General features: G+C 32.5%; 1 protein-coding gene across 1 annotated transcript; it reads left to right on the top strand.

The window, feature by feature from the left end:
* Positions 1 to 117: 117 nt before the first annotated feature.
* Positions 118 to 16,940, top strand: LOC148599589 (uncharacterized). Its single transcript, XM_088557346.1, has 5 exons — positions 118 to 1,607; positions 1,879 to 1,937; positions 2,281 to 2,388; positions 10,725 to 11,906; positions 13,648 to 16,940. The coding sequence occupies exons 1-5, from the start codon at positions 118 to 120 to the stop codon at positions 14,637 to 14,639; spliced, it is 3,831 nt and encodes a 1,276-aa protein (XP_088413472.1). The 3' UTR covers positions 14,640 to 16,940.
* Positions 16,941 to 25,191: the final 8,251 nt, after the last annotated feature.

Genomic DNA, 25,191 nt, shown 5'->3' with positions numbered 1-25,191 from the left:
CCGTTACATCATGCTTGCCGGACATGGAACGATAAAATTGTTACCCTTTTACTGGACAAAGATGCTGATATTTCGTTGTGTGATAACAACGGACAAACGCCGTTACATCATGCTTGCATGACAGGGAAGGATGTAATTGTAGAACTTTTACTAGACAAAGATGTTGATATCTCATCGCGTGATCAAAAAGGACAAACGCCGTTACATTATGCTTGCCGGACAAGGAACGATATAATTGTAACCCTTTTACTGGACAAAGATGCTGATATTTCGTTGTGTGATAACAACGGACAAACGCCGTTACATCATGCTTGCATGACAGGGAAGGATGAAATTGTAACCCTTTTACTGGACAAAGATGCTGATATTTCGTTGTGTGATAACAACGGACAAACGCCGTTACATCATGCTTGCATGACAGGGAAGGATGAAATTGTAACCCTTTTACTGGACAAAGATGCTGATATTTCGTTGTGTGATAACAACGGACAAACGCCGTTACATCATGCTTGCATGACAGGGAACGATAAAATTGTAACCCTTTTACTGGACAAAGATGCTGATATTTCGTTGTGTGATAAATACGGACAAACGCCGTTACATCATGCTTGCATGACAGGGAACGATGTACTTGTAAAACTTTTACTAGACAAAGATGTTGATATCTCATCGCGTGATCAAAAAGGACAAACGCCGTTACATCATGCTTGCCGGACATGGAAGGATGAAATTGTAAAACTTTTACTGGACAAAGATGCTGATATTTCGTTGTGTGATCAAAAAGGACAAACGCCGTTACATCTTGCTTGCCGGACATGGAACGATAAAATTGTAACCCTTTTACTGGACAAAGATGCTGATATTTCGTTGTGTGATAACAACGGACAAACGCCGTTACATCATGCTTGCATGACAGGGAACGGTGAAATTGTAAAACTTTTACTAGACAAAGATGCTGATATCTTATCGCGTGATCAAAAAGGACAAACGCCGTTACATGTTGCATGCCAGGAATATTTTGGGAACGAACGCACTGTTAAACTTTTACTGGACAAAGATGCTGATATTTCGTTGTGTGATAACAACGGACAAACGCCGTTACATCATGCTTGCCGGACATGGAACGATAAAATTGTAACCCTTTTACTGGACAAAGATGCTGATATTTCGTTGTGTGATAAATACGGACAAACGCCGTTACATCATGCTTGCCGGACATGGAACGATAAAATTGTAACCCTTTTACTGGACAAAGATGCTGATATTTCGTTGTGTGATAACAACGGACAAACGCCGTTACACGTTGCAAGTCAGAAGGGTAGCAAAAAAATTGTAACCCTTTTACTGGACAAAGATGCTGATATTTCGTTGTGTGATAAATACGGACAAACGCCGTTACATCATGCTTGCCAGACATTGAACGATGAAATTGTAAAACTTTTACTGGACAAAGATGCTGATATTTCCTTGTGTGATAACAACGGACAAACGCCGTTACAGGTTGCATGTGGAAGCAGTGCTAGAGAAGTGGTCAAAGTTTTGCTGAAAAAAACTGCGAACACCTCACCGCGTGACAAAAATGGAAAAAACACCGTTATATATTGCATGTGAGAAAGGTGACATATCATTAGTTGAAATTTTAATAAATTCTGGCGCTACACCGTGTGATAGGAAGAGACCATCAACGCTTTATGTTGCTTGCAAAGGGGGTAATCTAAATTTAGTGAAACTTGTATTCGAGGCAGATGAACGGCAATTTTGTAGTGGGGATGAACAATCATTTTTTTATGCTGCCTTTGAACAGGAAAAGTACGATGTAGCAAAGTATTTACTTTCGATTAACAAGAAAATATTCACAATCGAAGATCATGCATATAGAAAAACGGCTATCAGAAATGATGAGAAAAACTGGATTCCAACAGTAAATGCAGTACATGGTAAGAGGTTTGAAACAAAACACAAATTTATTCAATCTGTAAATTGTGGTTAACTAAATCTACACTGCAATATGAACACTTTTTTGTGTTGTTTTTTATCAATATGCTTTAAATGAGAATCTACATTATACGTCAACCTGGAATTGCACATTGTTCCTCATTTAGAATACAAAAACGTTTACATAATCTTTCTATTAATTGTACGTATTCCATATAATTGTTACATATACATTACCACTTTATTAAGTTTTAGCAGCCATTTAGATTCAGTATAAACCAGTTTTACGTATTAAGCAAATATCAAAGAGAAACGCTCACTACCTCTAACTGTATAATTGTACAGGGACACAAATGATGACGGCAAAAATTGCTGGTGATATTGCATTACCCCTTACTGATTATGAACCCATTCAGAGAATCTGCAAAACGCAGTCTCCACGCCCTCTTAGAGGTAAAAGTAGAATTGAATTGCATGAGTTTAAATCCATGAACACGTTATATAATGGTAACTGGTAGGCAAGAATCACGTTTTAAGTCTTATTTACCGTAGTGTTAATTCTTCTATATTCAAAATATTTATATAATCAGATGTTAACAGGATGGTTTGTTGGTGAAATTGTTTCATTTAATTTCTAAAACATTACTTCAACAAACACATTTATTAGATTTACTAATGCCATTTAGCTTCGAATTAAGTTTTTATGAGGCCTACTGACGGATTTCCAAATATTTGGGATCTGCTTTATAATGTAAAATATATTGTTAAGTGGTTATAGTGTATATGAATAATCTCGAACTTTTTTGAAGTATAAAATGACTTGCTTTTAAGTGTTTAATTTTTACCAAAAAAAAGAGTTTCTTTTATGCCTACTGAAGGATATCTAGTAAATATGTTTTGAAATAAGAAATGCACGAATCACGAATCAAAAGCTTAAGCCTGGTTTTAAAGTAGAGTCTGCACTTAATTACAAAAAAAAAAAAAAAAAACAGATTCTAGAAAATGTTAGATTCCATTGAAAAGTTCAGTTGTCAGGCTGGTGAATGAGGGTGAAGTTAATGTTTTTTTTAATACTGCCAAATGTCAAGAATTACTTTTTTGCAGACATGCTTAGTTTTAAAATGTGGTGTTATTGGACTGAAGTCTATCTGTTTGCCTGAAGCGTTGAATCTTTAGGTGCAGTTGTGTGAACGACACCCCTCTTTATTTTAAGCAATATGGGGACAGAATGTTAGAAAATTAGATCAGTAGGTAGTTCTGAGGTATAAGGCGTTTGAACTTTTTTTTTTAATTTTATTTTTCAAAACTTTCCTTCAGCACCTGCATATGGATTGTTCATATCAAAACTCATACGTTATGCCAGAGCTTGCTGAAAATACGTGCTAATGTATCGCGCTAGATTAGGCTTTTAGAACAGGGTTATGTTGCTACAAGATTGAAGTCATCACTACAGAAGTTTTGTGGTCGTCATCATAAACTCGTGGGTCGTTACGGTGTATCCATCAGAGGACGCCTACCCTGCAGGGCAGCTGTTCCATGCTCCCAGATTTCAGTGGAGTCCCAGTTACTCATTTGATTTGCTTTTATTACTTTGTATATATGATTATAGTTACTTCATGTTCTTTGTTGTGCATGTCTTTTTTCCATGTCTAGTCTTTGTCCCTGGATCGCAATATTTTGATAACCGCTTGAATCCCGGTAACCTTCATTACAAACGAGTAAAACTAAGGCTCACGTATATAAAATTGGCAACAAAAGACGGCCAATAAACTTATCCTTTACGTAAATGTTAAATTAAGTTACGTACGATTTGAAATATGTATGCCATTCATTTTAAACCGGCTTGTTGGATAATATGGGTTCATCTTTTTTTTTTGGTCTATATATTTATATTTTGAAAAGTAAACAAAACATTAAATATTCTGGTATATCCTTTCAAGAACATTTTAAAGGTCAAAACAAAACAAAACAAAAAAAAAAAAAAAAAAAACTTTGAATGGTTTTGTTTTTTTATCGGTATTTATTTTCACCTTATGAATTAATTTTGAACGTTTCCTTATGAGGGGTTAAAATTATATATGCTATTTGTGCAATTATTGTTACATAAATATATCCAAAACATTGTAATAAAACATTTAACTTATAAATTTCTAAACATCAACTTTTAGTCTCATTCTGTGTAAGAATCAGGCAATGGTTGGCACTTTGTAATTCCGAATTTGTTTTTTTGTGTCTCAAATATTTCAATTCATCTAGTAAACAAATTAAAATCCATTTAATTTGTACTGAAGTTTCTGAAATTTTTACTCATATAAGGAAATAGTGCAGGAAAATTTTCCCACGTTTTTATAATTTTTCATGCATTTCAACTAAATTTGAGGGATCAACATATCTTAAAAATTTTTTTGGTTTTCGTTGGTAGAGTGAAACCAACAAATTAAGAACTCAGTGTACAATTATCTGCGTCAAATCGACTAAAAATGTTTCAAATTTCGGCATTACAAGTGTCATCAGACAGTTTGTATTATTAACAGTCCCTGGTGTCTTGAAAGGGGAATTCACATAGAGTAGTCGACATCATACAATATATCACTATTTTATTGTTTAATAAAAGGTTCATCAATGATTATAGGCTCTTATTCGCTTTGCGGCTAGTTGAATTTAATATAAATGTTTGTTATTATCGTCGAAAATCGAAAGTCAATAGTCATACATCAACTATCGTGGGCACCATTTAAAGCCTAAATGAAGACCAATCCAATAAAAGGAAGAATTAAGGAAATCAAAATTACAGAACAAATTATTATCTTACCTCTTAGAATTTAAACTTGGTTTATACTATTAAACAATCTAAAATTGCATATTCTAACAAACTCTATCGTAAGTAAGAGGAACAGAGGTACCTAAGAACAATTTGTGAATTAATTCATTAAAAAGATGTGACCGGTGAACCGCCTTTGATGTAAAACTACTAAGGAAAACGCTTGAAGTATGGGAATGGCTCGTCAAAATTTGATCTTCAACATAGAAAATCCATACAAAATTGCTAATTACTAGTCATAATAACGTTGTAAGACCTTACCATAGCTTTTTTCAATATCATTCCTAAATTGGCCAAAACAGATATGAACATTAAAAATAGTAAAAACAATAAAATTTTTACACAATTCAAATTACGTAATTGGTTTTAGATGAAATGTAATGTACGCAATAAAAGGTTCAATAAATATTAAAATATCGTACGTTTTGACGTGCTGCTGATCGACTGAAAGTTAAACACTTATCGAAACTAATATACTAAAATTGAAGCACTTTACCCCCTTTTTTGTTAACATTTTTATACTTTGTAGTAATTGCTAAATGGCAAACAACTAAATTATGAACGTAAAAATATTTTAGTAGCATAAAATCATAGCTCCATAAATTCCGCAAAGGGGAGGTCAGTATTTCTCTATTGCCCATGAACTCAAACAGTGGGTTGAACAACACTGCGAAATTTAAACTAGGTTTAAAAAACTGGTGTAATTTTGGATGTTGTATTTTCAGACACACTAATGACAAATCCACTAGTGCTGCATCGCTATGCTATAGACTGTATCGTTAATGCTAAACAGGGGCGGTATACACTACACAAAGAAAAAATCAAAGACAGAAGGTAATTACATAATGCTGAAATATTTCTTATCAATATCAATATCTTTATAAAGCTGTGTTACAGATAGCTTTCTTTTTTTAAATTATTGTCATTTACAAACATTAATAGCAGATTATTGAAAGTAACCAAATATTTCAAGGCGTTTCTTGTTAGTAAATTTCCCAGACTGACTTCACTTTATGTTAAACACTTAATCACGAAAAACCGGAAGTCCTAGTGATTGCAACTGCAATTGATGTAACTCAAACGATTGACCAATGATGACACACAATTATTAAAAATAATATAAACGGTATTAAGTCTTGGTAACATTGACAATTTATTTTGATAAATAAACTGACAGATTGTATTTATTGGCGGTAGACAATATATGGTGAAATGTCTGTTTCACCATTTCTACCTTTATTATATTAAATCCGACAAATAAGTGAATAAGGCTAACATCAAATTACTGGCCATTTATCCGATCCATAATCAAGTCAACCCCAAAATATATCTGTCAAAATATATATTACATCACGGTATAGCTGGTACCACAAAGGTCTTCACTGGTCGGGTATTTCAAACAACATTTTGAGATAAGTCTAGGTTTTACCTCGTGCCAAACCACCCTCTTCCAATTCGCCATAAATATAGTGGATGTGACTAAATGGAATTTACATAACAGTGGTCATATCAGTACAACGAATAACTTACAAAAAAATCAATCATTACTCATTGTTTAAAAGGATGACTTTTTCAACCACGGATTGATATCTGAAAAAGAATTTGGTAAGTGGCCTTTCGAGAATCATTTCCTTATAACCCTGATACAAAACTAAAATCTTTTTTTTTTGACAAATTATAGTTTTCCTTTTATTTATATAGCGGAATATTTCATAATCATTTGTGTACATCCTGTAAATAGGAACACAGAGAAAACATGTTCTGTTGCACTTATTATTGTACTCTGGATTACTGGTGCATCCTATAAGTTACCGCCTAAATTTAAGATAAGACGTTCCGGTTCATTAATGTACTACTTTTTGTTAGGGTAGATTATACATATTACATAAAGCATAAAATAAAGATTAATTTGAAGTCTGTTTTACATACAATACAACAAAAGCTCTGTAGAGCTTTTATCCGACATACATATATGACAAGCACAATACTTAAAACACATAAAACAGTAAGCACATGATGCAAAGCACAGCAATTTGTAAGCAAAATTAAAGCATATAAAACAAACATAAAATGCAGATAAACTAACATTCATGCAATAGTTTAAATATAAAGCGCTAAAACATGTAAAAGTAATTCAAGCATTTACAACACAAACAAAAACGTTACGCATCAAAATATAAAAGCCAGAGTATACAAGATAAATAAATAAATGATCTACAACTCACTGAGATCTGCAGGAGGAACCCTGACACGAACTGCCCTCCCAATTACCAACCAAATTTTTTAACTGACCCAAGGGCATTTCTTCCCTCATCTTATTCGACAGTTCGTTCCAGAGTTTGGCTCCTCCATATCTGAAAGGGTGCGCTCCATGGGTAGTTGTCCTTACCCTGGGAACATCTGCTATGTAGTTTTTTTCTAAAAAAGTAATTATTATTTAATTATTTCAATAAGTTCATGAAAATATATTACACGGTGCATTCATTTCTGTCATCTTGCAAAATCGTAAAGTCGAATATATTTTCAATTTACTTATACGTGCAGTGTTTAATAATGTAAAAATAAAATGTTTAAATCATTTTTAAAAGGTTTCTTTTGAAGAAAGAAATTTGTATAATTAAATTACAAACACTAATTGAAAAAAGCATTTGTCAAGGGGAGACAATAAGGAGAAAATATCAAATGGAAATTGAATGGAAATTTCTCTGTGTATTTAAAAAAAATAAACAAAGAGGAACAAAAAAAAGTCAGTCAACCTCAAATTCTTTTATAAAATACTAAAATATATTATTTAAGTAAGTTATATAAAACATTCTACCAAGTTTTTTTTATAATTAGGGAAATAGTGAAAATTCATTAGAGAATGCATTCAAAATATGATAAAATATTGCCTCTTTCTAGTCTAAATTTTCTCAAAATCAATTTTGAAACCTATGCTTTTTTTACATTAAAACTATGTTCAATCAATGTCACCTTTGAGAAAAAGTAGGAAAATCTGTTTACTAAAAATATCAGGCATGATCTAACTTGTTATAGAATTTTGATTGGTGTATTTTATCCATCGACAAATACTTAAGGCTATATAATCACCAATAAAATATCAATGCCCTATAGTCTAAATAATGCCACGCTTGTAAATAATTAGACAAATGACAATTTACATGCAGTATTTAAACCAAAGGATTAATTATCAGACTCTCAACAATATGTTATATATTTGACTACAACGATGACGAACCACATTGTACCATATCAAAATGTTCTATTAAAAATTGCAAAACATGCAACATTCTTATAACCGACCCTTACTTCTCCAGTTCCTTTAGAAACAAAACCTTCCATACAGGAAGTCACGATGACATAAGTTGCAAATCAACAAACTTAATATATGGATTAGAATGCAACTTATGTGGTTAAATATATGTCGGAAGAACGATTAAATAAAAGATTGTGCGGTCATCGTTCGGGAATTAACCACCAACTTCCCGACAGTTTAATAACACTTTAATCAACAAGATCATTCAATCCTCTCCATGAAAGTTCGTATTTTAGAAAAAAAATACCATCCTACGAACAGTCCCGTTCTAAGTAAAAACTATCGTTGGGAAAGAGAGGAGTACTGGATACGCATACCAGGTACTGCAATACCTTACGGATGCAATGACAACATCAAAAGTATAGGAAACCTTTCAAGCCAATACAACAATAGCATGAATGTGATTAATTTGTTTGACAAAAATCCAAGACGGGAAAGTAGTCATGGCCATCGCCACTATACCTCACCTAAGTTACATGATGTCTCCATAGATGATCTCCTTCCTTTCATATAAAAACCTCTTGGACTTCATCACATTAGAACCAAACTTCATTCTATACCCCTCACTCTACTTCACTCCCTTTACAAAACAAGTCTTGACACCCCTGTTTCTGACCCCACCTCATCATTATACAGACTTGTTGCCATCATTTTAGATATTGGTTTCTAAAGACTCTTTTAACCAGTTTCTGTGAAAAGTCAAGATGAAGAAAAACGATCATTTCTTCCACTACCGTTTGTCAACAAAGGTATAGATGCAATTAATTTGGCTAACATCCTCCATCACAAAAACGTTACCAACAAAAGTCCCCCATATTTCAAAGACAAATCCATACCAATTATTTCATATTCCTATACTTCATCCATTGCATCCAAAATTTTCAATTATAAAAGGCTATTGCAGAACCTCGAGATTGAGAACTTCAAGGCTAAACCACCTGACTGTTCTTGCAAAACCTCTCCATTCAAATATGGTCCTTCTGGTCACGTCGTTACCGGAGATTTCACCATTATCGAAAACGAATCTCTGCGTAATATCCTCTCTAAAGGTCCCAAGTACCGTGAACCACGCTCCATAAATTGGAATTATAATATTAAAGTTCTTATGGATGCCGTCGAGGACTATGCAAGAAAATGGATAAAACGAGAACAAGAAGACATTGATTCTCTGTCATAGTGGTTAAAGGCCGTGAGGTCTTTAATTTTGAAACGAATGAAAGTTTTAAGTAGGTCAATATACTCACAACTGTCAAAGAGGGTCTGCAGTCCTACCACAACACTTGTTATTCCCGTAGTGGTATTAATTCAATGTGGATCCTGACAAATTCGAAATATCTTTTGGAGACAATCAGTTCAACACTATTATCTGAATATAATAGCATCAAAATCTATGATTTTTTCCAACACTGTATACTTCTATTCCCCATAATCGGTTAAAATCCCGACATAAAAACATTATACATCGTTGCTTTTTCCAAAAAAGATGGTACAACTGGATACAAATATATAGTTCTTGGTAAACTTTCCTCATACTTTGTAAGAAATAATTCCAAATCATCTTCCAAATATACAGAGGAAGATGTTTACAAAATGCTGAAATTTTTAATCGACAACATATTTGTCCAGTGAGGTGGACGTGTTTTTCAACAAACGGTCGGCATTCCAATGGGAATAAACTGTGCTCCTTTACTTGCTGACCTATTTCTTCACTCTTATGAGGCTGACGTTATAGTTTATTTGATCAGAAAGAAAGAATATTGTTTGGCTAAATCCCTCAATATCAGTTTCCGCTATATAGATGACGTATTATCTTTAAACAGTCCTAATTTCGGGGATTTGATACATCGCATCTACCCAAAAGAACTTGAGATAAAGGATACTACAGACACTGTGAAGTTAACCTCATATCTTGACCTACACTAAGAAATCGATGGTAAAGGAAAACTATTGACCAAACTTTACGACAAACGTGATTACTTTTCATTTAGAATTGTCAACTTTCCTTTCATCTGTGGCAACATCTCTTCGGCTCCTGCGTATGGAGTGTTCATATCACAACTCATACGTTACGCCAGAGCTTGCCGAAACTACGTAGATAAACAAATAGGCTTCTGGAACAGGGTTATGTTGCTACTAGATTGAAGTCATCACTACAGAAGTTTTATGGTCGTCATCATGAATTCGTGGATCGTTATGATGTATCCATCAGCACCATGAAAACTGATTTATTCAACGGGTCATAGTTTTCCTTTCCTCGTTTGTCTATCCCGGACGACTTTTTATGAGCAACTCGGCGGGTGTTTCTAGAAAAGCAGAGGACGCTTACCCTACCGGTGCACTTGGTCCATGCTCCCTGTTTTTAGTGGAGTCCGAGTTGCTCATTTACTTTTGTTACTTTGTATGTATGATTTTAATTACTTTATGTTCTTTGTTGTGTATGTCTGTTTTCCATGTCTGGTTTTTGTCCCTGGATTACATTCTTTTGATTACTCTATAACCTTGGTTCCCTTGATCACTCTTTCAATAGGGAGATGAACTTTTAAACACCCTTAAACCATTTGCAATTACGACATAAGAGATACGTATTACTCAGAATTTATTTCAGTCATGCAATTACACTTTCATATTCATATCAAAAATATCTCTTTGTAGAGATTGACATCCAGTCAACATTGCAGAACTTTGAAGGAGAAGAATTTGAATTAATATCTCTCTTTGGAAGTGTGATAGATTGTATAAAATCTACGAACCTTGACATTTATCAATTATTGAAATCTGTTGTGGAAATGAAACAAGCAATGCTTTGTCGGTTTATTCTCTATAGTGTAGACCACAGAGTCCATGCGACCTTATTTCATCAAATAATTAAACATAGTATTGACAAAGGCGCAACAGATTGTTGCAAAGTCATTGCATGGTTTATAACTAGACAGTTTTACAGAATGAACAAAGATTTTCTTAGAGATCTAGTTGATATTTGGCCCGCATTCATATGCAAATGTACAGCAATTGAAACACAAAAGTCCATGTGTTCTTCTGATGTTCGAGTAATAGTTGAGCATGCCAATAGCAGAAAAATTCCGGATAGTATGAACACATTCCATGGGATTTCAATTAAGCATGTTTCTGCAATTAAAAGCAAAGAGAGTGAGGCAATTCATGACAAAATACAATCAAATGAAGGAAAACTTCATTTTCCATCTAACACTTGTGTAGATACTAAGGCAGCTGAGAAACTCTTTGATAGCCATTCAAAATTAACTATGATTTCACCATCCTCTTACAAATCCAAGGGATTTGGAACACGAAAAGAATGGACGATTGAGAAAACGAGATGCCTGCATTTATATTCTCGACTGAAAGGCTTCGTTCCCGTCGGAGAAAGTCACTTTCCACGTCACTATGAGGGACTTCCTGTCGATGTCATAGAAGGTAGCCATGAATTATGTGCTAATATCAAAGTAGGCAGTACTGTTGGAGGAGACTCTATGAAAGGTACTCTAGGTGGTTTTGTGAAAATAATGGGAGATACTACCTATCTCACTTGTGCACATGCAATTTTGAGTACAGAAAAGCTAGCTTTTCCTGATATGGGTATCAACCACTTGGAGGATATGTTTGTTGATATCATATGTCCTTTTACTTTTGGGGAAAAGGAAGTACGGTTTCGAAGTGGAAAAATCCGTGATGTTTGCTTCAGGACCGATTCTAATTACAAAACGAGTGTCGATGCAGCTGTAGTAAGGTTGGAGGAAAACCTTACTACGTTTCATCCGAATGACTACGTTTCTGACACCTGTAATTTGGATGCAAAGTACGATTTCCATCGTCTTGGTAAGTGTAGAAATCATTCATAAGCTAGTTTTTTTCTATCAAAAAGAGTACGCAAGATAAGTTCACTCAACAGATATAACCTATTTACGTTTAGAAGATAATAATTACATAATGACTACATTTTGTTACAACAACGAACCAATTAAGATACAACAGATGCGTAGGAATCAGGCAAAATGGTAAAAATCGTCATTATATACATTGTATGTCAAAAACTCAACGATCTGATAATATTATTTCTCTCATGGATGCATCCTCCATTTAAGAAGACTATTATTTGATCTCTGCGTAATTGGATTTCCTCAGAAATGTTTTAATTTAATGTTTAATAAATGAGGTTTTTGACAGAGGTATCTGCCTTTGTATTGTTCATTGTTTAGTGCATTCCAATGAAAATATGACTCAATTTAACAAAGTGATATGGAAAAAAACATGCCCATTCCCTTGGTTCTAATGGTGCAAATAGTCAATTTAAACTTCCGCATGGTGGGGTTTTCCGTACCATGTTTCACGTACTGCTTGATACTTAGAGAGATTAAACTTAACAAGCCATGCTAAATAAAGAATAATGTATTTTTAATAACATACAAAAGTGGTTTCAAATTATGAAAAATAGTGTTTTGTATCCGTGACTGGCATTTTTACTTTTAAAAAAGCATATTACAATCAAATGTAATTGTCGTTTATTCAGGTAATTCCACAACCTGAAACTTAAAGTGGATACAAAACAAACCATACACAATTAACTATAGCTTCATATCAACACATTATCTATGCAGGAAACTATCAGTTATAAATTGTTCACTACATGTCAATATAAAAATGCTACACATTGCTTTGCATGCTCAACGTTTGCGTTTTGGCACAATCTGTTTTTTTTTTTTTGGATGTTGTTGCAGATAGAAAAGGAACGATTGCGAACAATCATCTGCTTTGATCCTACAATACTACAAATTGTACTTTTTGCCCCATAGGTATAATGCACAGTAATAACTCAATGACTATGTTTTGAAGATTATGTATCACTTTTCTATGACCCAGTATACGGTCTGATGGGTACGCCTACAATGAGATCGGATATTTGTTCAATAAAGACCAAACGAATGATGGAAAAAGCAATACAACTTTTACGTCTCAAATATGTACATTCGTTCGTATAGTAGAGATTCTTTTATGCATAAAACGTTTAATAGTCGAATTATTCCACTAAAATACTGTCGGGGCTCAACTTGTTTTAAAATGACTAATTTTGATGAGTTAATATGATTATAAATACATGTATATATTAATTAACATTTGCGAACTAGTTCTCATGTTTCAATAAGTACAATCGTGTAAACAGCATGTAATATCTGAGCCAACTGATGCAGAATGTGGATCTTTTTTTTACTATTGAGATACAGAAATTCAAAACAATTAGAGGCATTGAAATAAAAAAAAATGCACCTTTGTGATAACAATATATTTGTTACAATCTATATGGAAAACTAACTATTGTCATGGGTGAAAATGTTCTTGTTAATGAACGAAAGATCATTTTAAACGTTGGTTTTGATTTATTTATTTATTTATTTTATTCGAAACCACAAAATATATATGGTGTCCTCAAACAAAGTTAAAAATTCACAATAATAGTACACCTTTTGTTTTGGACTAATAGCAATATTTTTATGGCTAAATATTTTTCATAATAAGATTAAGGGTCTTCTCCCGAGTATATTTATATTTGTCTATTTTACAGGAATGAAGTCACCATACTTAAACGACAGTTGTATTGATTACAAAAGACTGTGTTACCAAGAACCTAAACCTACGGTGAAAACAATCTGTGTTGGAGCAGTGTCGGGGATGTTGTCAGAAGATTCCGATTTAAAAGAACCAAGACAAGACTTTGACACAATTTTCTTAGAATACATATCTGATAGCTTTTGGAATATAATGCAGAATGATATAAAGTTGACGGCAGAACAAATAATTCGTTACATACACAATGGAAATCCTCCAACAAATTCACAGATCGCTGCAATCTTTGATACCCTTGGCAAAGAATATAATCCTTTTATTTCCTTCAAAAACATAGTTTGTGACGTAGTGTCTGAATATTTAAGACAAAAGAATCAAAGTGGAAATGATTTTGATCATGATAGAACGCTTAAGGAGACGCTATGTCAAAACTTGGAATCATACATATCTCGTAGTATTCCTTGTGTCAGGGACAATATAAAAGACATGGTCGTGCAATTGATTGAAAATTTACAAGGTGTCGTTGGCATTGCAAGTAATCAAAACATTTCTCAAACATTTGATAAAATCTGCCAGCATATCGACCCCTCCACGATTTTTAAAAATGCCGTTTGTGATGTAGTTGCAGAATATTTTAACATAGAACAGAACAGCAATGAATCTTATGAATCAATCCTTGGAAGAGCGACCTGTCTTCAAACAAGAATAAATTACTCAGCAATCATAAACAATGTCCATATTCATGATCATTTCTTGCGACGCTGTGAAGACAGACAAATGGTCTGTAGGACAAGTAGAAGAATGTTTGGTCAACTTCATATCACAAATATCCCTTCTAAACCTGGAGATTCTGGAGCATGCATTTATGCCACTCACCCAAAAAGTGGATGCATAGGGATGTTGATTGGCGTTCATGCGGATCGGAGAGGGTGTATTGCTACGCCAATTACTGAAGTTCTAGAATCTTTTAACATAAAGCTTACATTGTAAACATTGATCATATATTCGTCTGTTGAAAAACGTAAAATAGTATAGTAAGACAAAGACAAGTATGCTGTAAAAGATTGATCATTTTTCATTCTTATTAAAATACCTTTTTTATGTACATGACATTCCTGCGTCATAAATCATTGAGTAGGACGAGCAAAAGATGGAGATTTTACAAACACATGCAAAGAAAAGATACACATGTAATTTGTTTTTTTACTTCGTACAATGTAGAAATATGAAAGAAGATGTTCCGAAGTATCTGTGTTTAATATATTGGTATTTTGATATTATTATGTCATTTTATCATATGTCGATAGAACTTAAATAATTATTGTATTTCGTTATTATGGATATTGTCTTCTTCAAGTTTTATTCATTCCACTCATTGAAAGAAGTAAGTTTCTGACTCCCTCGTTTCGATTTTTTATGGAAATCAGAACGCAAATCCTTGTTTTTATTTCTGTTGTGTGGAAATATCATATGCTGACTTATGTTTAAGCCAGTTTTATCGTTCTGCCAATAAGACAAGTGCTCAAAAACATAGAAAAGCAACGGTAGTGGGAATTTGAACGACTTTTGTGAATATAACTTATATCAATATGATAGTATTTGTGTCGTATGTACAATATGATAGTATTAGGGTCGTATGTACAATATGATAGTATTATTGTTGTATGTACAATATGATAGTATTAGGGTCGTATGTACAATATGATAATATTAGGGTCGTATGTACAATATGCAAATACAAATATATTTGGGCAGTTAACTTTAATCTAACTGTGTATGACTATAGTGGCTAAAAAGCAAAAATTCAATATTTAATTGTGGAATTTTTATTTTTTATGATACGTTTGAATATGAAACGTAAACTTTACGTCAAATTATTATTTCAACATTTCCTTTATTCCTTAGAAAATGTAGACGGCCGATGCTCTTACAATATCTAAAATGTTATGATATCAATAACACAGCTGAAATACAGTTGTATGATGAAATAAACATATATATATATATATATGTTTGCATGCAGTTAAAGTAGTTTTATCTTGATTTTTCTGTTGCAGCAATACCGAGCAGTAAGCGTATATTTCATTTTCATATGCAATTAATAAAACGCCATAATCCAACTGAATGCAAATTTAGAATAATTGCACATTCATATTTTACTAGGTTCTATTTCTGGACAGTAATTCATACTATGACTTATTGCACTTGTAACATATAGGAACATATGACATATATACATGTATATATACGACAAACAGAGGAACGTTATTCCCCAAAGTTGTTTTTATTTATTTGTTTGTTTGTTTGATTTATGTTTTTGTTTTTGGTGATGTTTATTTTTGTATCATAATGCGTACAATTATGTCTTTTTGTTATTCATGTCATGCTATATTGCTTAGCAAAATTATTGCAAAATGGGTACAAATATATTTTTGCAGTATTTATAAATGTACCCTACATTATAACCATTATATCTACTGACCATATAAAGATAAACGTTTCCTCGATGTTATTATATATTTATATACTTTAATTTGTCATTTCTTTTAGAAGAAGAGGAATCGTGGGAAAAACTTGTTGTGGAGGAATAATTATACTATTATACTAAGTGACTATTATGACTACAAACACACCTGTGTACATAAATGTATCTAGAAAAAATTCTTGTATCAAAAAGCGATCTGCTGCGTTGCTACCATCAATGTTTTTTTTTCTAGATACACATTGGGTAATCAGAGGGAATGTGTATTGAAAATGAGCAAGGTAATGGTAACCTTAGATAGGGACGATTTTGACATGTGTCACAGATATGCATATTTAATTAGACATTATCATACTTTCATCACTAACTTGCTTAAATTTTGCAATTAAAGGAAGAAAACATATGAAAGGTTTCGATATGTAGCCTCACAATCACAGATTTGTAAGGGAAACACAGAACTTTATTAAAACAGATAAAACTATTCTAATATTGACGTTTTGTACTTTACACTAGCTTCGACTGTGGCTCGATGAATATAGAACGATGATAGTAAATGTGAGCACTTAACCCCTTTAGATTCCAAAACACTTTTATGTACAAAATACGAACAAATATTTGTTTAAATGTTGTTATGTATAACCCCTTGCTTTTTGGGGTTTTTTTTTTGTATTTTGTTTTTGTTTTTGTTTTTTGTGGGGGAGGAGGGAGTATCATCTTTTGTTTCAATTTAAATAATCTGCATGATGTATAGTGTTAATGTGAAGCGTCAGACATTGTGATATAATAATAAAAAATGTATCATATTGTAATTCAGTATACTAAAATGATTTAAAAGAGTAATCAAGGGAACCAAGGTTATAGCGGTAATCAACAGAATGTAATCCAGGGACAAAGACCAGACATGGAAAACAGACATACACAACAAAGAACATGAAGTAACTAAAATCATACATACAAAGTAACAAAAGTAAATGAGTAACTCGGACTCCACTAAAAACTGGGAGCATGAAAATAAAAAATAAATTAGTGATTTAAATAGATGAACATGAAGGTAATTTGCAACACTAAGCTGTAGCCTTTATTACTAAGCAATACATCCAACACCTAAAAAAGAAATGAATCCGAAACTTCTTTACTCCTGTTAATCTTTGCTGTTTCATCGACAACAGAATTGTGAAGAAAATATAAAAAAAACCTGTCTTTTAATTCAGAGTTCAATTCTACAAATATATAAAGTGTTCTGTAAATAACTGAATTTTTAATACTTTTTTATACTTGGTATATGAAAAGGATCTAGTGTTGATCCCTCTATGGGCACTCTTAAAAAAGGAAGGGTGGCTGTTTGAATGGTTGTCCTCTATGGTCACGGATCAGTGTGTAAAAAAGAAATTTGTCGGGGTTTTGACCGTTCCCTGAAAGTATTTGTAAGTAGCGACCAAACTGAAATACATCACCTTTACTGAAGAGAAAATAGTTGGGTGTATTCGAAACCCACTCTGATAATACAGTTGCGATCATGTATAACCACTCTTCGAATATTTCAGGAATTGTTGTCATAGATCAGTTCTAAACTGTCAGAAACTGTCCTGACCCGCGACAAACCTTGTCGGGATATTTAATAATCTGTCATCTGTAATAATCTTGCATGGATCGTGACACTCTTTGCCAGGAATGTTCTAGATACTAATAAAACTATTCTGTTTGACGTCATTCTGGATAGCTTTTTCTAGCCAATCACAGAAATTGAATTCACTTCTGAATAACCTGGATTAGAATAGTTCCTGACAGATTTTGACAGTCATTAGATAGGAAATACTTTTCCTTGAATACTTGCACGTAATTAAATAATAGGTCACTTTTAAGAATTTTGACCGAAATTTATGCGCTACGCATGACATGAATAATGATATATTTTTACATTTTTACTGAATATTTTAATACCTCTATGAAAATCAAAAGTGCAGCAATCATACAAGAAAATATATGTGTCTAAGTGACCGTTATGATACAATGAACTGATATTCATCATTGTAACATTTTATACAATAACTTAAGACTCTCATGGAAATTAAACGAATTAAAAGATTTAGCAAAAATATATCATTTTTTCATGACTTTGATTTTTGATTGAGATATACACGTGTCGTAGTTACCGACATGAAATTCATATTAAAAGAAAATATCATTTTATTCTATAATTTTAGACCGTTATGGAAATTGAATTTCTTGCACTCACATACTTTGCAAGAATATGTAATATCTAAAGAATTTTGTCTGAAATATATGTGTCCTACTTACCAGTAGTTACCAAAATGTCAATTTTTAGAATTTATATTGAAATATATGTGTCGCAGTTACCCACATGATTGTTACAATGTCACTTGAATATAATTCATTTCTGACTTTTCCTCCTCATTGCATTGCATTATTTTTTAGTGCTAAATTATTGTTACCTGTTCTGTACGATTAGTTGTTGTCTTATCATCATCAATGAGTAAACTCTCGAATGCACTCTTAATTTTTACCAAAGATTTATCAAAAAACAATATTTGGTAACTAGATATTTTTTAACGTTCCCTTACAAACCCATTCTACAAAACGTTTTCCCATAACATAATTTTTATGCTTTATATCTGCGTAATAACCCGAATGTTCAGTACCTTATCCATTATTTAACCTATTTCGATAACATTGTCTTGATCTACACAATACACGACTTTTAAACCGAACTAGATATATATGTTCGTGTCTAAAGCAATATGATATAGCTTCTTAGTTCGACAAAGTAACTAAATGCTAATTAAAATTTAATATATCAGATCAGACCTTTAAATATTAGAGGACACAATAGAGATTGGCAAAAATTAAAGAAATTAAAAATTAAAAAAAAAGAACAAAATTAATACACTAAATAAATGCAATTAACATTTATCTCTTTACCAATGAATGTTTAAATCAGGCCAAACACAATACAACAGAAAAATGTTGGCATTTATATATTTTCAATTGAGGTTTTGACCTCACCATTGATCTGCATGATTTATATTATACTCAAAATTGGCGCGTACATTCATAGTTTACCTCCACATGTTTTTTTTTTCTCTATACCAATTGCGTTATAGTATATTTAAGGGTTTGAAATGTGACAACTATATTTTGGAAGGAATATCAAATGTTCGAAAAGTATATTCTAGTACTGCAAATAGCAAATATTATTAATAGGTGATTTTGACATTAATTGTTTGCCATATTGGATCAACTAAATCCGTCATGTTCTGTTTATGGTTTGAGAATATATATTTCACCGGCATCGCCGCTTAGTCATAGCTTAGTACACTCGCGTCGCTTCTGTTCTATACGTCTGTATAATAAAGCTATTTTGATGTCCTGTTATTTTACGTCCGTGATTATAATACATTTATTTATACATACACCATGTAAAACATTCACGATGTAGAACGAATAGTTCTTATTTACTTCTATATACTCCGTAGATTAAATTTTGAAACAGAGATTATGTGTTTTAATAAGTTTTCATTATAGTAAGGAGAGAATGGGGAATTAAAAGTCATATCCTCATTTGAATACATGTCGGGCGTAAGTCGACTTGAGATGAGAAGTTACAAAATTACATTCAAGATTCACTTAAACCATTTCTACGCACATAGATTCAATTAATCTGTCTTAAGAAATAATGTTGGTTTTGAGTAGTAGGTACATACATGTATATGAAGTTGAGGTTTTAGCCTGTTTTCATTTGTCGTTTGTGTTTGTATCTGGTCAGACCTAAAGAGGTTCCGAAATTTCTCATTTCCGAAACAAGAGGTTTTTTCTTATTAAAAACGTGTGTTCCTAAGCAAGAACTCGTTTTTTTGGAGTTGTGTTCCACTTAACATTTAATTTTAATTTGTAAAATTTAATTTTGAAAAACTCCTATCATTTAGGATGAGTCCTCAACTATTTCGATATCTAGACCATGTCTTGCTTTCATTTTGATGTCTTGGTTTAGCTTTAGTACATGTTCGCATTAGTTTTAAATAATAAAAAAAAACCAACAGCTTTAATTTCGTTGTTGTAACATTCACCTTTTTGTTTCACAGTACCCGGTAGAACACATTTCAAATATATCACCTTAAAGTTTATCGTGACCTAATACATTGATTGGTCATAAAGATGAGGCTGGATCTTCCGTCACAAGTAAGCGAGAAACTTATCACATGCTTTTCTTATCATACTGTTGTACCGAAATGTGATTTGAATGTATGTTCAAGTCTTTAAATGTCATTTGAAGATACATGTGTTTTTTTTAAGAATTTGCGGATACCCTTTAATATTATAAATGTATTGTCTTTACTCAAACGTTGTGTATAGCATTCACAAATAATGATATCTCCTTTACAAATGAAATTCATGTTTTTATTTTAAATCAGCCTGTAAATAATGTTAACATGTAGAATATCTGAAATGGTGTCGTCAGAAATGCAGATCAGATACCAGAGTTTTCACTGTACAATGAAATATTGATCGTAAACTAGGGTGTCAGTTAAATGAATAGCGCAAATAAGATAGTGTTTAAATTTATTTTGAAAACTTAAATTCAAATCACCATTTATATATCATTCTTATTTTACCTGTCTTTATAAGTAACATGCAAATATTGAATGATAGGATTTATAGTGAAAATGTCCCATTCAGCAGTCCTTAGTTGGAAAGAATAATCAAGGGAACCAAACTTATATCAGTAATCAAAATAATGTAATACATGGACAAAAACCAGACATGGAAAACGGACATACGGAATAAAGAACGTAAAGCAACTAAAATCATACATGCAAGGTAACAAAAACAAATGGCATGGATAGATACAACATAACGATCCACGAGATCATGATGACGACCATAAAACTTCTGTAGTATTGACTTCAATCTTGTAGTAACATAATCTTGTTCCAGTAACAATGTGTTAGAATTCTAGCCCGATACAAAAAATCTGCGTAGGTTCGGCAAGCTTTGGCATAACGTATGAATTGTGATATGAACACTCCGAGTCCAAGTTATTTTCCACACCAACAGAATCACAAGGGAGATGTGACCTGTGAGTATATTGAACCTTGAAAGAATTACCTATAAGTCGAATATCTATGGTGTCAACAAAAATATGAAGGTACTAAATCGTAATGTTTTTATTTTTCTATATAAAACAAAATGAAAAAAGAGATAATTCAAGTAGACCACTGAGTTATCACAAGTAATTAGAAATCGCATAGAAAATGATATACATATGTATGTAATTATATTTCAATTATGCTGAAGTTCTGCATTTGTATTACATATATGATGAATCCGTTTTCCGGATGTATGGTAGAGCCGTAAAAAGTCAGTGGTTTTCAATTTCCGTAAACTATTCTATCTGTACGGGTGGTTCATTAAGACGTTCGTCACTATTATCCCAGTGTACTTTTGGATCAATTACCCCTTATGCCAATATGGTTGCCTGGCATGTGGGAAAATGTCTGCAATACGTTATTTTGGGACTAAAGATGGTCGAATACGCACGATATACAAATAAGTTTACAACATGAATCGTAATCTAACATAACGGTTTATCTGGGATAGGAATATGGACACGTTTATTCTTAAAACATACCATTACACAATGTAAAATCTGTAACTTCTCATGTTATATGTGCATGACTCCTGATCGAGGCACAAGTTAATTCCTCTGTTTGGCAGTTCGTCCGCCAATAAACACACGAAAATAAACACACTTTGTTTTGGTTTTATTTTTTAGTATAGTGTCTGAAGGGAAGAACACTCCTTTTGCTTTTATCGATTATCAGTTTTCCAATGTCCTGACTTTATCGAGTATTGAAGATATCGTTCCATTTCTTTTTTCTTTTTTTTTTTTGCACGTTTAATTAATAATTTTTGGATACGATTTTATAAAAGATATGGAGACCTTACATTAGGCAAATGTGTTATTATTCATTAAAAGTTGCAAGACTATAACATTAGAATATTGTAATGCGAGTTTTAGAGGATTGAGCGGTTAAGAATTGCCAATGACCCAAACTGCACCTTCATTAGCGGTAGTGTAACGTGACTGTTTGTGAATCTCAATTTCCAGACTTTTTAAAATCAATATAATCATTATTATAACGTGAATTATACAACGAGGAGTCACCATAGGACATTCCCGGTTGGCTTGTTATCGGTCCGAAATGTGTACAAAAAATGTGTGGATTTACCTGTACAATCAATGTTTTGCCGAAATGTACTGCTTAGAGAAAACAGATAAAACTTTGTCTGGTGTCTTTTATTCTAAAAGATTCTTTCACGCATTTATCTGCACTCACTTGATTATATTATAAATTAACAAATTAAGATAGTATACATATAACTACGAGTGACAAAAAAGTAGCATTTTCCAACTGTATTTTAAGGGATTAAAAATTAAGCATTATCAACTTAAATATTATATTTTTGGTTTATTCAACTTTTCAGCAATAATGTTCCTTTATTAACAGCATTCAACTGTAATTCACCCATGTACACTGGTAATCTTCATGTGATTTAAGATACCTATATTCTGTGCTTATATATAAACAATATTGTCAAATTACAGGATGTTACGATGTGATTATTTTGATATGGAATTTGAGATTGAGTATTGAATATGTGTGAATATTATACTGTATAAAAGATGTTGAATTGGAATTTCACTCACAATTACACAATGAAAAACTAAGGTAAGTTTATATTCATAATTAAATACAATTTAGTAACACTAAAAATTGTCATTAATCAACTGTTATCAGCCAAATGATCCAATTTATAAAAATCACCAAAACAGCTGATTGATGTCATCTTACAGTTTTTACTTAGTGCAGAGCCTTTCGTCACTTCAAAAACTTGTCACTCTGACCTGACCTGAATGACTGATACGAAATACCCGTTCAATATATTTTAAATAACCCCATCGCTTACGGACAGTCTTTCTCTTTCACAAGCTTGGATGGTGGCTTGTGAGAAAATTGCCTTTTTTCTTTTGACTTTGCCATTTCGTCATTCAAATCTGATACTAAAAGAAATATTTTTCGTCAAAATGAATATATAAATACTACTTACAGTAATATTGTAAGTTCTTTTATTCTGTTCACGTGCTGTAAGAGTTGACTAGTATTAGAACCATAGGTGTAGGAAAATATAAGTTGAAAATAATGACCACTGAGAAATTCTTTCAAGTGCAATACAGGAAATAAAAGCTTTTTTTTTTAAATACATCCATAACCTTAAATTCGAAAACTTAATTGTAAATAGACAGTATTAGTCAGGTTTAAACAAGATCGATTGAGCCATGACGTCACTAAGCCGGTTTGTATAGTGAAATTTAAAAGGTAATTTGTTACGATGTCCGAAGAAAGTATAAATTTGGTACTTGTTCTTACTATTCTGAGAAAAATATTCAGGTCAAATATTGAATAATCCGGAATTTAAATGTATGTATTTTTCATTTTATATGAATTAAAACATACTTAAATGCATAGCAAATTTGGCCAGTTTCGGTGTCTGACTTTACAATCGATGTGGTCGTCTGCTGCCGCTTCCAAACATATTTCACCTATTCGGTTTACTACTTTATAGAAGGAATAAGAGTAACTGAGGTTTATGGACAGATGGCATACTTACATTTCTAATAAAGATTGCATATTATATTTCTGTACTGATCTGTAAGCGGTTTTGATGAAATCATAAACATCAACATTGTAAAGTTCGTAATCTGGCACGATGATGTGGCATCGGTTTCCATGGCAAAATGAACAACGAAAACGCGACATTTTGGATAATCTACCTTACCCCAGATATACAACCTTAAACATCGTTATTTGAGAACTTCTCCATCATATTTTTTTATAAACACCCATTGTGTGTTCAATAAAAATACCAGAGTTTACTCTTTTTTACCAAAATAAAATGGTACAGAGAATATAAACATAGAAATTTATGAAAATATAAAAAAAAACAAATACGAAGGTAAAACAGAGGTACCTGCATTTAACATATAAGTATAAAACAGTTAAGTTAACAACTGTCCAAGGAGATTACATGTTTGAATTAAAAAAATACGCATAAATTTGCAGAGATTGTTTAAATCGGAAATGTTTCTATTATTAATTAATTAATTAAACCTGATAATGTTTGGTCTGTCTCTTAATTTCTCCTTTATAAATGAGTTTCTCTCATTATCAAAATATGAGCATAAAAAGAGATAGTGGAGTTCGTTATCAATATCGCCTTTGCATAATATGCATTTGCTGTCTTCCCGTGCCACAGTTTGCCATTTTTCAGATTCTATTGACAATTTATGGTTGACCGTTCGAATGTTATGTCTATTATCTATTTAAATATTTCTTAATAAAAAAACTTTTCAAAAACTTTCTCCATATTGCATTCTTGTAGGTCTCACCTTTTATTTAAAAAGTGTTGACCTGTATTGCGGAATATTTGTAGGGTATCAAGTTTCTGTTTGTATGCGTGTCTTGTTTTGTTTTGTCATGGAGAGTGTTGAAAAAACAAATTTAGATTCCAACCAACAATATATAAAACCAATAGGACTTTCAACACAGATCAAAGATACCATCATCATTTCCGACAACAAAAGCGACGAATTGAGACAAATACAGTCCTTGAACCGATCCGCGCAACGGTTTGTCGGATAAATGACCACTGACTGATTGATCGCTGACGGATCGATAACCGATGACCGGTGACCGATCTGATTGCAGTTTTGTTATGTAAAATGACGAATAATCTGTTAAAAATAGAACTTATGTAAAGTAAAAGTACACAATTATATTTAAATCTATTGCATTATGTAAATATGTGTAAAATTGACAAAGAAGACAACGGAAACCGTAAAATATATTGATCGCTCTGTGGTCACGTAATGCGATCACCGGTTCAACCGATCGGTTTGACGGATCGATGACCGATTGCAATTTTTGTTGCACGGATCGGTTCAGTTACAGTAATATACCGACCAATCGACAACCTATCATC

The sequence above is a fragment of the Perna viridis genome, chromosome 13 (genome assembly GCF_037379345.1).
Source record: "Perna viridis isolate PV_CMFRI_1.1 ecotype Kerala chromosome 13, ASM3737934v1, whole genome shotgun sequence".
In the NCBI taxonomy this organism is placed as follows: Eukaryota; Metazoa; Mollusca; class Bivalvia; order Mytilida; family Mytilidae; genus Perna; species Perna viridis.
This window is presented reverse-complemented; position numbering and strand designations above follow the sequence as displayed.

What these genes read in the sequence shown, in the direction of transcription:
- LOC148599589 (XM_088557346.1), top strand. Translation starts at nt 118, where the DNA reads ATGACAGGGAAGGATGTAATTGTAGAACTTTTACTAGACAAAGATGTT. An exon ending in AACACCGTTATATATTGCAT is followed by an intron (nt 1,608 to 1,878) that starts GTGAGAAAGGTG and finishes TCATGCATATAG; the next exon opens with AAAAACGGCTATCAGAAATG. An exon ending in AACAGTAAATGCAGTACATG is followed by an intron (nt 1,938 to 2,280) that starts GTAAGAGGTTTG and finishes ATAATTGTACAG; the next exon opens with GGACACAAATGATGACGGCA.